Source organism: Sinohyriopsis cumingii, chromosome 7 (genome assembly GCF_028554795.1).
Source record: "Sinohyriopsis cumingii isolate HCF-2022 chromosome 7, ASM2855479v2, whole genome shotgun sequence".
NCBI classification, from domain to species: domain Eukaryota; kingdom Metazoa; phylum Mollusca; class Bivalvia; order Unionida; family Unionidae; genus Sinohyriopsis; species Sinohyriopsis cumingii.
Genome location: NC_142967.1, coordinates 56,251,758 through 56,272,580, shown reverse-complemented (window position 1 = coordinate 56,272,580; position 20,823 = coordinate 56,251,758). Strand labels below are relative to the sequence as shown.

At 36.4% G+C, this 20,823-nt stretch overlaps 1 protein-coding gene across 2 annotated transcripts in view; it reads right to left on the bottom strand.

Annotated features, from left to right (window-relative positions):
- The window catches only part of LOC149795303 (protein neuralized-like), a 126,239-nt gene that overhangs the window by 24,143 nt on the left and 81,273 nt on the right, over positions 1-20,823 (bottom strand). For both annotated transcript variants that reach the window (XM_089965036.1, XM_089965035.1), the window contains exons 2-3: positions 11,776-12,783; positions 3,573-3,692 (exon numbers count right to left, since the gene is read on the bottom strand). In XM_089965036.1, the coding sequence (XP_089821162.1) occupies positions 3,573-3,692; positions 11,776-12,783 (1,128 nt within the window). The remainder of the gene's footprint in view (positions 1-3,572; positions 3,693-11,775; positions 12,784-20,823) is intronic.

Here is a 20,823-nt window from a genome sequence, read left to right as displayed (position 1 = left end):
GTAATGAAATCAACTGTTTCAAGGTTTCTATAAATTATGATCTTTGTCCTTATTTGATGGCACATCCACATCATTTGTCCAATACTGAAAGGTCCATATGTCAGGATGCTTTATCAAATGCTTTTGGAAAAATTTGGTTGAATTCTGTTTAGACATTTCTGAAAAGAATTGTTGTTTGGGTTTTTTCTCTAGTAACATTGTTCAAATTTAAAAATGGATTGGATCAGTATCATTTATATAGAACTGAAAGACCTTTACACCTGGATGTTGAGTGTGTGTGTGTGTGTGTGTGATTTGGATTCTTAATGTGGCTTTCACAATTTTCCAGTCATGTTGCTATATCTGCAGTGTGGCAGTTTATAGTGATGTCTAGCAATGGGGCATCACGCCACAAACATGCAGCATGATGTCACACCAAGTCACATTATCCTGACACCTGGCTGACCAGTCCTAGCACTAACCTCTTAATGCTGAGTGCCAAGCAAGGCAGCTGCTAATACCATTTTTATCAGTCTTTGGTGTGACTCAGCCAATGTTTCGAACCCACAATCTCCCGCATGCAAGGATGATGCTCTAACCATTTAGGTCATGGGAGCAATCAGATGTTTTCTATTAAATTTGGTCAAATTCTATTAATTGCTTGTTGAAAAGAAGTCACTTAAAATTTTATTATTAGTGATGGTGGCCATATCTGAAGGCGGATCAGAATAATATGTAAACATCTGAAAGCTCTCTGTGCCAAGATGTGGTCAAATTTGGTCAAATTCTGTTCAGTGGTTTCTGAGAAGAACTAATTTAAGGGTTTTCTGTTACTATTAATGGCAGACACATTTGGAGATGTATCGGCATCATTTCTATAAAACTGAAAAGCCTCTCTTCCAGGATGTTCAACATCATGTAAAATTCTTCAAATTCTGTTGAGTGGAGAAAAAGTTTTTTAAATTTGTTACAATATTTAGTAATGGATAATATAACTGATCGCTAACTGGCAACATTTGTACAATATTTAGTAATGGATAATATAACTGATCGCTAATTGGCACCATTTGTACAATATTTAGTAATGGTGGCTATATTTGATTGGTACCATTTATAAATATTTAGTAATGGTGGCTATATTTGATTGGCACCATTTGTACAATATTTAGTAATGGTGGCTATATTTGATTGGCACCATTTATACAATATTTAGTAATGGATAATATAACTGATCGCTAACTGGCAACATTTGTACAATATTTAGTAATGGATAATATAACTGATCTCTAATTGGCACGATTTGTACAATATTTAGTAATGGTGGCTATATTTGATTGGCACCATTTGTACAATATTTAGTAATGGTGGCTATATTTGATTGACACCATTTGCACAAATCTGAAAGCCCTCTATGTCACAATATTTTTTAAAACTTTGTCATTTTATGAAAAAAAGTCACTTAAAGGTTCTTCTATTTTTAGCAATGGTGACTATATTTGATGGTGGATTGGCATTATCTGACTGAATTTATGCTAAGATGCTGCTATAAAATATTGGTCAAAAACTGTTAAATGTTTATGTTTTTAAAAGAAGAATTTGCTTGAAGGTTTTTCTTTTTATACTGGATGTTGGATCAGCTGACTATATGTAGAAGGCCTGATCACCAAAATGCTCATGAAAATTCACATGCAAATTGGAAAGTGGATTTTCGTAAATAAGAACTGTGAATGGATGCCAGATGACATATCACAAAGGACCAACCAGAACTCAAACCAGTTTTTCAAACTGGTCCAATACAAATATGAGGGAAACATAAAAAAGAAAATGGTTTGTATTTTGGATAACTCTGTATAAAAGCTCTCAAAAATATCAAAGGGCACATAATTACGATGAGCTATAAGTAGTTTTACGTTATATAAAATGGAATGCACAAGGTAAAGATGAAATTCGAAAATGGTTTGGACCTGCACACAATTACTGATAAGAGAATCATACAGAACAAAACAAGCAAGAGCTCTTAACTAAGTTTACTTGATAAATGGACACTTATATTAGCTATTGATCCCAAGCTTGAAGCTCCAATCCCATATAATACCATAACTGCATTCAAAGGCCATCATGGTTAATTGGTAGCATGCCAAATAAACAACCAGAAGGATGCAGGTTCAAAATTCTATGATCTGATCAGGCTGGGTCAGTTAATGTGCAATGTCCTTGGGCAAGGCACTAGAGATAATACAATTACCTCAGCCATAAATAACCTATTTTTAAACCATCAAACAATTAAACATCAAAGTTTCGAGGCCAACTGGGGCGTTTGATATGCTTCTTTGCATAAACTATATGTAACTGTAGAAAGGAAGTCCCTCGGATTGACTGCCTGCTGAAGAAGTCCCAAGGACTAAATGGATACTGAAACATAATTTACAGGCATTCATTTAATTTGAAACAATTTACAACTTCAGACAATTGCTGACAAATAAAAGGGCTAACTTGTGATAAATCAGCAATGAAATCAAGAGATAAAGCAATGTATGATTGGTGGTTTCCTACTTGTGTGTGTGTGTGTGTGTGTCTGTGTAAAACTGACACAGAATAACTTAAAATCAAACTCTCAAGGCAACACAGTACAATAAGAAATCCTTAAAAGAGTCTCCTATGAAGGTTTCATTTTGTGGGCAACTATATAAATTCACATGGTTTTCTTTGTCATTTCTTAAATTCTTGAATTGGAAAGGAACCCTGTTGTTCTTTGTTCACTCGGTTTTCGCATGTGTGATTTGAATTTTTCATGCAGATTAATAATTTTCAGTCATATTGCTATACTTTCTGCAGTGTGGCAGATTAAAGTGATGTCTAGCACTGGGGCATCATGCCTCAGACATGTAGCATTATGTCCCACACAGTCACATTATCCTGATACCAGGCCGACCGGTCCTAACACTAACCTCTTAATGCTGAGTGCCTAGCAAGGCAGCTTTTAGTACCATTTTTTAAGTCTTTGGTATACTCGGCCAGAGTTCAAACATGCGACCTCCCGCATCCAAGGCAGACGCTCTAACCACTAGGCCACTGAAGCAGTCTCCCACTGGGTCTTTAAAATTATGGTTTGTGCAAAACACAAAGTCCATAAAAACTAGCATCCCACAAAACTTTTTTAAGACCACAGCAGTATGCCTGTATGATGAATTCTGTAGAATACAAAAGTTATTTTTATCCTGTTATATTCATATGATGGCCACGGATTCATTTCAAGTACAGGAATCATAATGCAACATACTCTTTTTATCATCTTAAGCATTGCGCTTACACCATGATCTACCAACTCATTTAGGTCCAGGTCGTCTGTAGTCAGATACATTGTGTAAAAGTTAGTACTTACCTGAAAGTTTAATGGATACATTGTATAAGAGGAAGTACTTAGCTAAAAATAAAATGGATACATTATATAAAAGGGAGTACTTACCTAAAAGTAAAATGGATACATTGTATAAAAGGGAGTACTTACCTAAAAATTTAACGGATACATTGTCTAAAGTAAGAGTACTTACCTAAAAGTTTCATGGAGACATTTTATCAAAGGGAGCACTTACCTAAAAGCTTAATTTTCTGGACATTGCCAAAGACATCAAAGAAAGCCCACAGTGGAAGAGTTCTGTCTACATGCATCAACGTGCTCATCTTTTGCTTGTTTCGGGAATAACACACTTCACCTAAGTAATACAAATAATACACTAAGTAATGGTAGTGGTTTAGGTGATGGTGGTATAATGATAATGGTGGTGACAGTGATGAAGATGGCAATAGTGATGATTTTCGAAATGGAAAACACAGTTGAGCCTCTAGAATGACAAGGAGCAGTCATTCAAAGACGGAGAACTGAAAAATGATGTAATGAAAAATGATGTAATGTTGATATGAAACTTGTCTAAGAAGCTAAACATGCATAGGTTCTTCCTGCAATTATCATGAAATAAAAAACCATGAAAATTTTTAACATTTACATCCATGCAAATGAATGTCATTATTAATCAGAAGTTAATATTCTAATTGGATAGATTTGTTATCTGTATTCTAAACTTTAACAAATACTGAACCAATTTCAACTGATCATCCTTACATGGATGGAAATACTTTTCTGCAGACCTGTAAAAACAATGAAATACAGCAAAATATCCAATCAGCCCAATGTTAGCAATCCCTGCAACCAATCTTTATTATTTCCATTAATACTTGACAAAATGATATTATATTCATTCAAAACTAACTTTCATATTTAAGTTAATTTTTTGCTGCATAACGTAGGGTTTAAAAAACCTCAGTTTGTTTAATTGGTGTAGTACTCTTAATGACATACACACACACGTTATATATATATATATATATATATATATATATATATATATATATATATATATATATATATATATATATATATATATATATATATAACATTATTTTAAAGGCAATATTAGAAAATTAACCAAAAATAAAGAATAACCTGGGTCATGTAAGCACAAAATATAGGTCACAATGGCATTTCGTTTTTACTTGAACACTATTTTCTCCTGCCAGTACTTGTATGCATGTTAGCAGAGTAAAACTGGCAACATGTCATGCAAGGTGCACAAAAAGCAAAAATATCATTTGGAAGTTTGTGCCCCAAGTGCCAACTACATGTATTATGCAAGTCCTCTAGAGGCTTGATTTTAACACTCAATGTGATAAGTTCTTCATTGATCAAGAGTATGATTTGTGACAGAACTCTGAGCAAGCAAATCATACTAAATAATTGACATTCACACACACAAATACTTAGGTCAGTGAAGGTGATAACGAGAGAGAGTGTCTTTTTTTATTTTTAATGTAGCCTTAACAATTTTTCAGTCATATTGCTATGATGTCTGCAAAGTGGCAGTTTATTGTGATGTCTAACATTGGGGCACCATGCCACAGACATGTAGCATCATGTCCCACCCAGTCACATTATCCTGATACCAGGCCAACCAGTTCTAACACTAAACTCTTAATGCTGAGCATCAAGAGAGGCAGCTGTTAGTTCTATTTTTATAAGTCTTTGGTATGACTCAGATGTGGTTTGAACACATGACCTTCTGCATCTGAGCCAGACGCTCTAACCACTAAGCCACCAGAGTGGTCAGTGGCTTGATTTTAAGACTCTGACTCTGTGGCAAGTGCTTCATTGATCAGAACTCTGAGTAAGCTAATTGTATTAAATAACTGATACTGACACACTTGAATACTAAGGTCAGTGAATGTCATAATGAATAACTGTCTGATATAAATGCAGTTACAATGTAAGTTGTGGCTATAGAAATTACAATGTATTTCATGGCTGTAGGAAATGAATGAACCAAAATTAATGATAATCACAATGTGGACATTTTCTCAGAGAAAATGATATTGGGATCAGAAGTGACAGCTTAGCCATTCAAATGTAAAGAACACATAAAAAATAATAAATCCAAATAAAATGGTTTGATAAAAAAATGACTAAAGAGAAAAATAAAGATTTTATTTCTTTTCAAATGTGCAGCAGTTTTTAAAAGTCCCTCAAAGGGACTGATGATCTACTGTCTGAAAAGAATTTCAAGGAATAAAGATAAAATAATTTCTTCCTTTAACTGTGGAGTTCTGAAAACATCTTTGATATTAAAAAGCGATAACAAAACTGTTTAAATCAGTTGCTGTGATGCACATAATGGATGTCAACTTGGTACCATTTTTATTTACAACCAATACTGTGGTGGCTATAAAGGACCCCAAGGGGGCTTCGAGTGGACAAGTGGTCTAAAGCGCTCACCATTCTGGATCACTGCCATCTCACCTCTGTCTGCATGGGTTTGAGTCTTGGGTTCAGCTAATGTGGGTATGTGAGAAAACTTGACAGTAGCTTCTCATGGGTCGGTAGTTCTTTCCAGGGTTTTCCCAGGTTCTTCCTCCACCGTTTATACTGGCCACCATGTATAGCCTATCTTGTGCTGAAAAATGGCATTAAACCCTATAACAATAAGAACGACAACATGGACATCAAAATGACACCATTTTGTATTTAGGATGAACCAGACATCATAAAGAAGGTCTTTAGTGAAAACCCATGGGAATATTATTTTTGTCGTCGTTGTTGTTATAGGGTTTAATGCCATTTTTCAGCACAAGATAGGCTATACATGGTGGCCAGTATAAATGGTGGAGGAAGAACCTGGGAAAACCCTGGAAAGAACCACTGATCCATGACAAGCTACTGGCAAGCTTTCTCACATACCCACATTAATTTGGCAGAATCCGAGACTCGAACCCATCCAGAGGTGAGATGGCAACAATCTGTAACGGTTAATTATTTTTTTTCAGGATGAATAGCGGTATTAAGAGTTTCAAGAATGCCACTGTGCACAGTTATAGTTGACATCAGACTGGTTTTCATTTAGGTCCAACTAGATTATAGAACTAATGTGTTTCATGGCAATCATCTAAGTAGTTTAGGAGGATGCCATGCATTTAGACACAGAAAAAAAGATGAAAGAAATGACAGACTGATAAGCATCATCAATCCAAAACCTGGAATTGCTCTGCAATTTGAACAATGTCCACACCTACAGAAATAAGAACAATGAGAAGAACATGTACAAAACTGTATACAGGTAGTTATATTATCACATGTTCCACCACCTATATGTTAATACTAGTGTCTTTCCTGGAAAATAATTAATAGCATGTTATCTTTTATAGATAATAGTTTTATATTTTTTGCAACCATCTAAGTGACAACAATGCTGCTGATGATAAAGCAATACATATGTCTTATCAGCTGTTAACAAAGGGCAGGACCACAAAGAATAATCTTGGCTGGATGTCTCAATATTTAACTTGAGGCAAAACCACAAAGAATAATCTTGGCTGGATGTTCTCAATATTTTAACTTGAGGCAAGACCACAAAGAATAATCCTGGCTGGATGTCTCAATATTTAACTTGAGGCAAGACCACAAAGAATAATCCTGGCTGGATGTCTCAATATTTTAACTTGAGGCAAGACCACAAAGAATAATCCTGGCTGGATGTCTCAATATTTTAACTTGAGGCAAGACCACAAAGAATAATCCTGGCTGGATGTCTCAATATTTTAACTTGAGGCAAGACCACAAAGAATAATAATGGCTGGATGTCTCAATATTTAACTTGAGGCAAGACCACAAAGAATAATCTTGGCTGGATGTCTCAATATTTAACTTGAGGCAAGACCACAAAGAATAATCTTGGCTGGATGTCTCAATATTTAACTTGAGGCAAGACCACAAAGAATAGTCCTGGCCTTATCACTATCTGTTAACAATGGGCAAGACAGTAAAAGCTTGTCCTGGCCATATGTCTCACTATCTGTTAACAAAGGTAACACATTTTTTTAAAATCCTGGCCATATGTCTCACTATCTGTTAACAAAGGAACACATTTTTTAAAAATCCTGGCCATGTATCTCACTATCTGTTAACAAAGGTAACACATTTTTTAAAAATCCTGGCCATACATCTCACTATCTGCTACTGGGTTTGTGTCTCAATATTTGTTAACAAAGGCAAGACATCAAAGAATAGTCCTGGTCTTGCATCATGCTGTCTGGTGTATGACCAGTACAGTACAGCTAAAAAAAGTATCTAAACCATTTAAAAATTCTACAACTGGAAATATTTTCTTTTCTTTTAAAATGAATTAAGGACTTCCTCACTGTTGTCTCTGGGTTAAAGCAAAACGGGAACTCAAGATAGGACTGCAAGATAATCCTGGACACCTGCTGAAAGGGCATAATTCATACTTGTCAGCTTTGCTATAAAAAAGATGCATAAAAATCTCAGTCGGAAGAAAAGAATTTGAGATATTTGATGAAGCCAGATAAAGCATCAGAAAAAGGTTTGCTAGACAAGACTGATTACATTGCACAATGGTTTCATCTCTGCCTACACATTCTGGGTCTTTGTCAGGACTGCAGCACTGACAGTTCATCAGAAGCCCCAAATATATGTGTGTTTTTGCAAACATTCTTCAATAAATGGAAAACTCTCCTTATTGGGTCAAAGAGAACCCCCTAAATTCTGACCCTGAGATCAGGTTTCCCTATCCCACACCAGTGCATATGATGGATTATAACATTATCCCATTTGTCCTCTACACATTCTCCACTGCCTTTTTTCTTTCGAAATCTTTAAGAAGCTCATCATGACTTGTTACTAAACTATTAATTTCATGCTTTGGGGTAACAGAATTTGTTGATTGTTGTTGTTGTTGTAGGGTTTAATGCCATTTTTCAGCACAAGATAGGCTATACATGGCGGCCAGTATAACTGGTGGAGGAAGAACCCTGGAAAACTCAGGGAAGAACCACCGACCCACGAGAAGCTACTGGCAGGCTTTCCCAGGTACCCACGCTAGCCGAGCCTTGGACTCGAACCCATGCAGACAGAGGTGAGATGGCAGTGATCCGGAACGGTGAGCGCTTTAGACCACTCGGCCAAGAATTTGTTGAAATGCGACATCACGAATTGGTAACATCAATGACACTCAGTTGTGACCATACCTCAGAGATTTCATGGTCATTATTGTTTTCATTTTAAAGATTACAATGGCATCAACTAAACATGAGCTTTTTGCCAAAATTAAATTAATCCAAAAATGACAATTTTCTTCAATTCCAATTTAAGTGAAACCATCTTTTCAAAAGTTTGATGGACAAGTGAAAATTAGGTATTGACTAATCAATTTTACAGTTAATCTGTCACACTTTTCTCATGTTGAATAGCTCCTAAATATTTCCAGCTCTTCTGATAAATATTGCATTCTTTTCATATTTATTTATGTTCATTTAAAGTCCTTTTTCTTAACAAGCTTGTGAAAAAGAATTGCCAAATTATACTGACAGCAATACTGCCAAATTTGACTGACATTGATACTGAAAAGCCTGTCAAAGTGAACTGCCAAATTTGACTGACATTGATACTGAAAAGCCTGTCAAAGTGAACTGCCAAATTTTATTGATGGTGATAACGAAAGGCCTGTCAAAGTGAAATGAGAAATCTTATTGACAGTGATACTGAAAAGTGTGTCAAAGTGAATTGAGAAATTTTATTGACAGTGATACTGAAAGGCATGTCAATGTGCATTGCCAAATTTTATTGACAGTGATACTGAAAGGCCTGTCAAAGTGAATTGCTGTATTTTATTGACAGTGACATTTACTAATTGATTCTACAGTTACTCTGTCACACCTTTCACATGCTGATAAGCTCCTAAATATTTCCAGCACTAACAGGCCTGTCAAAGAGAATTGCCAAATTTTATTGACAATGATACTGAAAAGCCTGTCAAAGTGAATTGCCAATTTTATTGACAGTGAAAATATTTCCAGCACTGAAAGGCCTGTCAAAGTGAATTGCCAAATTTTATTGACAGTGATACTGAAAAGCCTGTCAAAGTGAACTGCCAATTTTATTGACAGTGATACTGAAAAGCATATCGAAGTGAATTGCCAAATTTTGTTGATAGTAATACTATCAAGCCTGTCAAAGTCAACGGCCATCTTTTATCGACAGTGATACTGAAAAGCCTGTCAATGTGAACTGCCATATTTTGTTGACAGTGATAGTAAAGCTTTATACCTTGAGCTCTGCATGGCTAAATACATTTATTGCATGTTAATGACAGAAATTATGTAAAAAGGAAAATCTGATGTGACGCATTTGAAAATATTATTTAAGTCACAATTCTCTGAATTTTAACTTTATGATTATTTGGTCCTTCTAATTTAAACATATTATTTCCAAAGGAGTAATATATTTATGAAAGAATAGAAACCAAGTGCACAAGAATAGAAACCAAGTTCACAAGAAGTTAACTCTAAAATGTTATTCTGTAAAATCCATTTTTCTCTTAGCTACAAATGGCCACTCTCATACCTTGAGTGCAAGCCCAAGACAACCTCTGGTAAAGACAAGGAACCCAGAACTAAAGTTATGCAAAAGCAATTTTTCTTCTTTCACTTCATGTCCTTGAACCTTAACCTTTTGACCCTTAAATCAAATGACTTCTTTCTTACCCACCATGCATGTTGTCCACAAATTCTAATGAAGATAAATTGTCAAATAACTGAAATTTATGTGCAGAAACAAGTTTTGTTCTTTAATTCAGTGACAGTGACTTTACCTTTTTTGTCTTAAAAACAATATAAAGCCAAATGCTTCATGGTACAAGGTGCTCCTCTCACCCATCCTTCTACAAATTTTTCTAATTGGAGCACTCAAGGATAATTTTTTGCAAATGAAAAGGACTACAGTACCAGTAGTATCAGATAAGTTCTTGTTTTTTTATTGGCAAGGGGGATCCTTTATCACACCACAAAATGACTGAAGAGGTCTTTTCTTTGACCCCTAAGAAAAGGCCCTAACTCACAAATACGCTCAAATCTGAAAAGTGACTTCCCACTTTGTGAGAAATACTAAAGTCAATTCGATGAAATATTTCAGTACAAAAGATCTAAAGACAAATTAAAATTACTCTTGATTTCAAATTGTAAGGAGACCGATCTATTGCTACACTCCAGGCATGGACAATTTCATAAATTTGTCTATACACCCATGTTTAAAAGTTTCATAAACTTTAACATATATTCAGATTTTTCCATTATTTTACAATTCGAGGCAAGTAACAGCTCATTTTACTTGCCCAGCAAAATATTAATCTTGCCCTAAGATGCCAGACAGTTTATTTTTCCAAGGCTCAGAGATAATCAAGGTGTTTCCACTGTGGTGGTTGGGCATAAATAAAGAATCAGCATTGGTACTAAATGATCAAAGAGGGCAAACAGATGTTTTATTCTCCACCTGTAGTGAATGTGTATTCTCCAGAAAGGTGAAGACAAATGAGTGCACCTGCCAGTATTTCTCCATCATGTGAATGTACTGTTTCCCATCAAAAGGTGTATCTTGTTCTTGAAGAGCTGTTATTCAATGTAAGCATCACCTATATAATTTGATCTCATAAGGTACTATTTTTCACAGTATAAACAACATTAAAAGAGACCTTTATTTGCAGTCTGATCCATTTATGGCTTTTAAATTTGTCTTTAGGTATATGTCACATCTTAATTCAAAAATTAGTCAGGTGTTGGTTTTCACAATTTTGGCATAATCCTTTGCATCTTGGAAATCATCAGCTTCAGGTTTTGCCTGCAACCATGCTGGTGTATAGAACCTAAAAATGTATTCTTCTTCTTCATCATTCAATCCAATACATGTACTGATGATTATATTGCTTCTTCTGACGTATATTGTACAAATTTAACAGCCTACCTTGCCTAATGCAATTAAATAACCGTTTCAATTTATTGTTCAGGTATCATACATTATGTTCTTCTTATAATATTAACTGCTGTATATACTCACTTGTAAATCTGCAAATCAGGGTCTACGTTGTTTATTCTACTGATTACTCCTTAAAAACTACACAGACCCAGATGCAATGGCAGATCTGGATCTGTGCGGTTTGCAGTTGGACTCGACTTATAAGTAAGTATATATGGTATTAGTAGATGCCCACAATTGAGCCGATATATTAATTACATCACATTTTCAGAATTTTCTGTACAAGATGATCATTTCCATGAAACAGCAGCCTCTGTGCACAATGTATTTTACCTGTAACTATAAGATTGAAATAACAGATAGCAATGGACAGGGAAAGATCAGAAATTCAAAAGATTTATTTTATATGTGTACTCCGAATTTACTACCTTCAGTAGTTAAATGAAAGCTTAGCTCTTCTCCTACTTCTGGATTCCGGCAGATGTCTTTATTTACCACCCAGTATTCCATGCGATCTAAAAGAAGATCTGCATCATCTGGAAGATCCTCCATTCGGATATTCGCTGGATCACATGCCGTGAATCCTAAAGCCAACCCACCAACATATGACCTGTCTACACCTTGAACAACAATCACAATTTTCTCCCCACACCTGAGGGGCCGAGATGTAAACACATAACCATTACAGTATTCCTCCTGAGTCCGTGAGGCTTCAGTCTTATCATGTGACAATCTAATGTTCCGCCCACAAAGCACATGAAAAGGGAGAGGTGTTAACTCCATACTGATATTGCACCGTGGACTTATTGAAAGATTGCTGGGCACCTGATGTTCACGACTACTCAGAGTCAAAGAGGACATGGATGAAGTAATAGTCTGTTGATTTCCTTGACTTGAAACACTGATCATATTATTTAATACAGGTGTCTCTGGTTGTGTGAATTCTACTGCAATAGTATTCCCATATATGTCCATCACAGCCCATATTGGAGCATTTGTATTTACACCACTGAAAAATATACCTTTGTCATCTCCATTTACACCGTACAACACATCCCCCGATCGTGTAACATAAAAATATAACACATTGTTTACTACTGCATATCGCTCTGCAAGAGCTTTAGCCCAGTATCCAGGCTTATTCGTAAGATCTGGACATGCATATCGAGGCAGATTTGAGCCTTCTAATGTTCCAGGATCAACATTGGTAAATCCAAATCGTAACACACCACTCCAGCTGCAGGAAATTTCATAAAATCGAATATAGACCTTTTCGTTGATCGATACAGGTCGATTGCTGAAGCAAATTCCCTTGCAGAAGCTGTCAGCCCTTTTTGCCCGCAACTTGTCTGGACTCAACTTGATGTTGTCCCCGTGTATGTCATGGAACTGGAGAGGCCAGTCGGATCTTAGGTTTGACAAATCGGCACTGGTCCCTGGAAAAGTTAAGAAAATTATGTTTTAAATCAGATTTTCTTCTTTGGTGCAAAATCTTTGTAGTTTCAGATATACTGCTTGGATTCAAGGAGAATGCTCTGCCACTAAATAACAACTTGTATACAACTGTCATCATTCTTCTTGAAAAAAATCCAAGTTAAGGACTGAGGACATTTGAGTATGTGGTGAAAAATAATAAAAACTGACAGTGATGTTTAAGTTATAAAGATCTGCAAATAAATAAGTTCTTTTGGTATGACCTGAATAGGTGGCCCACTGGGGTCCTGACAGACTGCTTGACAAACCCCATATATGAAATTGAAATGTTGGGTAAACAGTACCCTGGTGTCTTTCAACAGATTAGCATTATTGAAATATCTGTTATGCTCTAGCTGACTGACAGTCACCACACTCTGTTGAGATGCTGTCTAAAGGAACTGTTTGCAATAAAGTATGGCATTAATTACAGCAAAGAGACCAACACCGCTTTTCATACTTGCAGCGTACATAGTATTGCTTGCGTTAAACTACTGGTGTAAAAAATATTCACTTTATTTATGACCTGAATTCTGATTTGGTTGAGTGCTGAAGTATTTACACTTAGGTCCTTAGATATCTGATTTCATTCTGTGCTTTTCCAGTCATGTTTGGGTATGTTTTCCTCCATGACAGACAGCTTTGTTGACCAAAATTCTTGAGGATATGTATAGTGGATGTCCTTAAAGCATTATATATATATATATATATATATATATATATATATATATATATATATATATATATATATATATATATATATATATATATATATATATATATATATATCTGTGTGTGTGTGTGTACTCGTTCATAGGTTGAGTCAAACAGCAAGCATCAAAGATCCTGATCTGCTGTAGCATAATGTGCCAAAAAATCAGGGTCTATGTTGTCTGTTCTACTGATTAACAAACTGCACAGAGCAAGATATGCTGGCACATTGTGCGATGGCAGATCTGGTCTTTGCAGTTGGACTCCACTTATAGGTGAGTATATATGGTACATTATTTCTTTAAAGTTAGTTGCTGTTGTTCTAGGGTTTAACGCCATTTTTCAGCACAAGATAGGCCATACATGGCGGCCAGTATAACTGGTGGAGGAAGAACCCTGGAAAACCCAGGAAAGAACCACCGACCCTCGAGAAGCTACTGGCAGGCTTTCACACGTACCCATGCTAGCCGAGCCTTGGACTCGAACATACGCAGACAGAGGTGAGATGGCAGTAATCCGGAATGGTGAGCACTTTAAACCACTCGGCCACTCGGGGCCCCTTAAAGTTAGTAAGTCATTCATGTAAATAATAACTATTGACAGACAGCGTATGACAAAATTATTAATAAGTGTCTGTTTTCTTTCTTAAAAACCTCCGCATGTGTTAGGGGATGTAGAATAGATCTGATGTACCCTACAGCATGACACAGAAGGCAGGAGCAGCAACAGCTCGGGGGTTAGTGTGATATACTCATGACAGAAACAGTTGGTTCAAATGCTCCAACCATCTAATAAGCCTATCTTGGCTACCAGCGTGTGTCCTCTAGCAAGGCACTTTACTCCAATCACATCTGCACTAAAGAACCTATCTGCGTTGCTGTGCCACAATACATTAAAAACTAAATTCTTCAAAACAGCAAAAAGTATAAATTACAAAACAAACTCTCTGCCCAAAAACCACCAGTCTACATCAGCACATTCAGGAATCACTGTCATCAAACCTCATCTATATCTCCACTAAGGTGTATCCAACATTCTGCTTGTCAGCAGCACCCTGCATGTATTTACTAATTAACCTGCACAATACTTCATACAGCACTGACCCAGATCTGCTATCACAGAGCAGAACATAATTAACTACAGGGGCATCCAACCTTGTTTTGGCTGGGGACCAAAGTGAATAAAAGACTTAAGGACTCAGTCTACATGTGCAAGAACAGTTCCTTATCACCAATTATGCATATTAATTAAAATGCATATTTTTGCAGCCTACACTGCAACAAGGCACACAAAATGATGGACTGGGCTGCATGCACACATAGTTCTGGATTACTGATCTACTTTATCAAGTTTAACTTGTGGTTCAAACAAATAGCATTAACCCAGATATGCCATCACAGACCAGGGTGTAATCGACTTTACTGAGCTGACTTATGATTCAAGAAAAAAGCATCGACCCAAATCTGTGCTTTGCAATGGTAAATAAGTGTCAACAATGTGTGGTTGTTTATACAGGCCCGGCCATAGGGCAAGGCTAACAAGGCAACTGCCTTGGGCCCCTTGCTTTCAGAAAATAAAATCAACTCCACATTGCAATAGGGGCACCGAGTGGCAGAGTGGTCTAAAGTGCTCTCCATTACGGATCACTGCCATCTCACCTCCGTCTGCGTTTGGTCGAGTCAAGGATTTGGCCAATGAGGATATGTGAGAAAGCTTCCAGTAGCTTCTCGTGGGTCGGTGGTTCTTCACGGGTTTTCCTGGGTTCTTCCTCCACCATTAATACTGGCTGCCATGTATAGCTTATCGTGTGCTGAAAAATGGCGTTAAACCAAACAACAACAACAATGCAATAATTTTTGCTTGGGGCCCCACTCATCGCTTGCTGCCTTGGGCCCTGCACATCCTAGGGCTGGGCCTGTATTTACAAGAGCCACAGCATACATACTGTTGGTCTTTGACCAACCGGGGTAATAACAAAATCTGGACCTCCATGTCAAGACCATAGTCAACATGTTGCTATAAAACTTGACTGGTTGAACACTGACCCAAGAGTCTATAAAACATGTGACAGGTTGAACACTGACCCAAGAGTCTATAAAACATGTGACAGGTTGAACACTGACCCAAGAGTCTATAAAACATGTGACAGGTTGAACACTGACTCCAAGTCTATAAAACATGTGACAGGCTGAACACTGACTCCAAGTCTATCAAACATATGACAGGCTGAACACTGACCCAAGAGTCTATAAAACATGTGACAGGTTGAACACTGACTCCAAGTCTATAAAACATGTGACAGGTTGAACACTAACTCCAGAGTCTATCAAACATGAGGCAGGTTGAACAATGAATCCAGTCGATAAAACATGTGACAGGTTGAACACAAACTCCAGAGTCTATCAAACATGTGACAGGTTGAACAATGACTCCAGAATCTATAAAACGTGTGACATGCTGAACACTGACTCCAGAGTAAGATGGTTGAATGCTGACCCCAGAGTGAGCAAGTTAAGCAAGTAAGTCATAGAGATTTGTTTCTACCCAAAATTCACCTGTGGTCGTAATCCGATTTTGTGTCTGGATTTTAGACTTTTTGGTCTCAGATCTAAGGCAAACTGGTATGAACTGCAAACAGACAGATGAACCTTTGCAAAAAGTAGGATAAGATGGGCATTTGGAATAAAGAGTGGTCTCCATAAAAAAAATAATGGCTCTGTTTAGCCACACAAAAAAACAACTTCTTTTACCCTTCTGCTCAAAACAAAGCAGTATGTTAGTGAAATATCGCCTGGGATTTGGTGTTTTCGGATATATTCAGAAATAGCTTTCAAAATGTGTTTCCTACTCCATTTTCAGGCGAAAATGACAAAAACCTCCAGGGGTTAATGTCTTAACATCAGAATAACTCATTCTAAGTATGCAACAAAATCCATCAAGGTGTTTAGGGAAATACACACAAATAAAGAAAAAATACTAACCAAAACCATACAAATATTTTACACCTATAACCTTCACTATGAAGTCACAGGGGCAAATGCGTATGTCACAGAATTAACCATCTTAGATTCATAATGATTCACATGGTTTGTGAGTCAAACACCATTTCTCAGCACAATGTAGGCTGTAAATGGTGGCCATATTATTTGTTGGAGATAAAACAGAGTATATCCCAGGAAAACCACCGACTCATGGGAATCTACTGGCAAACTTTCTCAAATACCCAAGATGGCAGAGGTGAGACTCAAATTCAGATGGACAGAGGTGAGATTGAGTAATCTGCAAAGGCAACATCTTAGACCACTCGGCCACCTCGAGCCCTCTATAGTGATGCACCTCAAGCATTTGGAAAATCCTTCAAGGGGTTAAGGAAATAGAAGCAAATAATACAAAAATAACTAAAACCTGCAAATGGTCTAACTAATACCTTGATCCCAAAGTAAAAGGGAAAAGTATATATGTCATAAAATGAATTGTCTCAGCCTCATAATGAAAAGCTTTAACCAAAGTTTTAACCATAGCCAGATTTGTGTCTTGCTACCCACTAACAAAAATCAAAGGACAAGAAGCAATCATCACTTTACATTCCATACCATCAATATATCATTTTAAATGTGATTCTATTTGGTTCTCTGTGGATCATTACTGGATCTCTATGAACAACCATGGCAAATCACTACTGGAGCTCTAAGCTACTTCCATGAAAGACCATGGTAAATCATTACTGGATCTCTGAGCTAATTCCATGGCTGATGATGGCAAATCATTACTGAATCTCTGAGCTAATTCCATGGCTGAACATAGTAAATCATTACTGGATCTCTGAGCTAATTAAATGTTTGATCATGGCAAATCATTACTGGATCTCTGAAATAATTCCCTGACTGATCATGGCAAATCATTACTGGATCTCTGAACTATCAGTACTTTCATGGCTGGTCAAGGCAAATTATTACTGGAACTCTGAGCTAATTCCATGGTTGATCATGGTACAGGTTTTATATTACATGTCTTTCCCCCAGTCCTAACTACAACCCCCATCCCCACCCAACCCCACATGAAGACCAAGACCCATGGGTTGTAACCATAAAGTCCATGCATATTATATATCAACCTCCTACAAATGCATGCACAAAATTTGGTAAAACAATGTTATAAAAATGTGTATTTAATGTTTAACACCCTCCCAGGGACTATGGATGCCCATTATATTACAATGTGTATCTTCACATCACACTGGTACTCATCATACAGGCAACCTACATGTAAATAAAATGCAAATAGTCATAATATGCGCAATCTATATATCATGCAGATGGTCATCAATACAGGCAACCTACATAACACATAGATGGTCATCATATAGGCAACCAAAATGTTCATGTCATGCAGATGGTCAACATACAGGCAACCTATATATATATATATATATATATATATATATATATATATATATATATATATATATATATATATATATATATATTTCATACAGACAACCTATATGTTACACAAATGGTCACCACATAGGCAAACTAAATTTAGTGATTTCCTCTAAGTTGATTCGGAGGAGCTGTGGTTATGGATGGACAGAAAGATCAATGGAGGGTATGGTATGCCACTATTCCCTAAAAGATGCACAGCAATGACATCCAAATGAACATGGTTTTACAGCATGAAGCCAGCATATTTCACATTAATAAATGCATACAGTACATGTACTCTCAGACATGGAGAAGGCAGAGATACTGTCAGTTTTATGGAGTTCTATCCTTTACTTTTATCTCAGGCTGGCAGCAGAAATATAATATATAGCCAAATTGTTATACAGTATACACTGATAACTCAGCATTGCAGTTCTTTATAATCCTCTCCGAATGAAAGAATCTAAATAAAACAAGCCTGTAAATCCTATACCTCATTCTTTTGTGGTAAATACCAGATCAATAGAGAAAATTATTGACATGAAGGAGACATACCAAATACAACATGTACATTAAACCATTACAGCTAATTTAGTTTCTAGTGATAAAACAAATATCAAGATACAATGAAAACTCAATAAATTTTGTAGGCTTCTTTGTCTGGGGACTGACCATTTAATTTTTGGAGGGGTGGAGGTACTGTGAATTTCTTTCCAACCAGGATATCTTTATTTCTTTTAAATAACTGTTTCTCAAACTCTATACTGCTGAAATTTTTTTTAACACCCCCACTCTCAAATTTAATGGTCAGTTCCATGTTTTCAATACTCAAGATACAACAGAGAGTTGTTGTTGTTATTGTGGGGTTTAACACCATTTTTCAGCACACGATACTATACATGGTGGCCAGTATTAATAGTGGAGGAAGAACCCGTGAAAACCCCGGAAAGAACCACCGACCCATGAGAAGCTACTGGCAAGATACAACAGAGAGGAAAGCAGCTAATCTGGCAGGGTTTGACTTCCATTTTTGAATGGGTTAAAGGTAAAATACGGAGATTTCTATTTAAACTATTTAAAAATCTTCCATACCTAAAAACCTCATAATGATTATTATCCATCTATATTCCATCATTTATGGGTGGCACTTGTGAGATCTGCTTCCTTTGCCTAACATGATACATGTATTTCTCCATTTCTACTAGACACTTAACTGTTCTTATTCCATCACAAATCTCGTCAGCAAAGGCAAAATGATGCCATATTTGCAATTCCAATTTCTGTACCCTACCAAAGGGGACAACTTATTTTTCAATATTTATTCTCTCTCTCGCTCTCTTGCTCGCAATTTTTTTGATCAAAATCTTTGCTGTATACTGCCTGGGTACTGCACAAATCTGTCAATTTTTCTTGAAATGTCTGTGCGCTTCTACTTGAGTGCTAGTTGCCTCATTTTAGAATGATGTCAAACACACAACAGCAAATGAAGTCTTAAACAAGTTCGCTAATATAGTTGGTAGTCATGGACAAGTCTAAATTAATTTCAAGTGTAAATTTCAGGAATTAGGTAAACTGAGTTGGTTAAAATGGAGAAAAAGCTTTATGATCTACATATAATGTTCTACAGCAGCCAGTGTTTTCTTTTATCCTAATTTGTGCATCAGATGCCCAGTTTTGACACAAAATTTGTTTTTAACACAATATGAGCCTCCAAGTCATGGTGCCAAAAGTTTTTTTTTTTGGGGGGGGACTCTCGATCTTGCACACATAAGGGGATACACTGAAAGCCATGACAAATTTACATTTTGATGATTTTTTTTCCTAAATGACCTTTAAACAAATATATATATATATATATACACACACACACACACACACACACACACACACACACACCACACATGGAACTGAGAGAAAACATTATGGGAGGCAGAGATAACAGAGTTTTCACTCCTGGCAGCCACTGCAGTATTTAGGCTATAAATGGTTGCCCTGGTTATCATTTTCCAGACATTGTCAATCATGAGGTTGCACTTAAGGATGATCTTGCCAATTCTCCAAAATGACTTAATGACCAACATGTCTTCTGCCATGGTCTATTATCAATGAGCTATCACAATGCATTAATGTTAGTTGTTGAATAGGATGAAATTGCTCCCAAGACATCTTACAGTTAACGTTGAAATGCTAAGAACAATTTAATGCCTGACATAATATTACATCCAAATATCAAAGTGCAAGCAGGCAAATGGCATGACAATACAAAGTGCTTAATATAGTTCAAAAGCAATACTGGCCGAACTGAACTTCTAGTAAATGGATGTCAATTAAATGCTTGCACTTTGATGATATTTTTACCCTGCAAAGCACTGTTCATTTTCACCATTTTGACTTGAATTGTAACAATGATCTAATTTGACATTACTAAGTATGAGTTCACAAATAAAACCATTTCTTCACAACAGCTCAAGTAATAAGGGGACAGCACTTCCTTTGCCTTAACACTAACCCAGTTAACAAATGCAAATCCTTTGAAAACATGTAACATCTGATCCCACTTAACAAAGGCACAAATACCTGGTACAGCTCACCTGTCTTACATCATTTCACTAAACAGTATTGATGAACACAACTTATGTAATCTATCTGCCAAGCTTTGTATCAGGCAGATGTTACCTGTTTTACTATATCCTGATAAAAACTCTTTCCAAAAATAAAGTCATAATCAAAGTGCATAGTCTCATGCCATAATCAAAGTCATCCAAGAGCTTTAAAAGTTACACTGACAGAGGAAGCTGTAATGTGCATTTTACAGGGTCAGGTGTCTTTCTGAGGCCTTGGGTTTCTTTACTCTATGTAACTAAATCT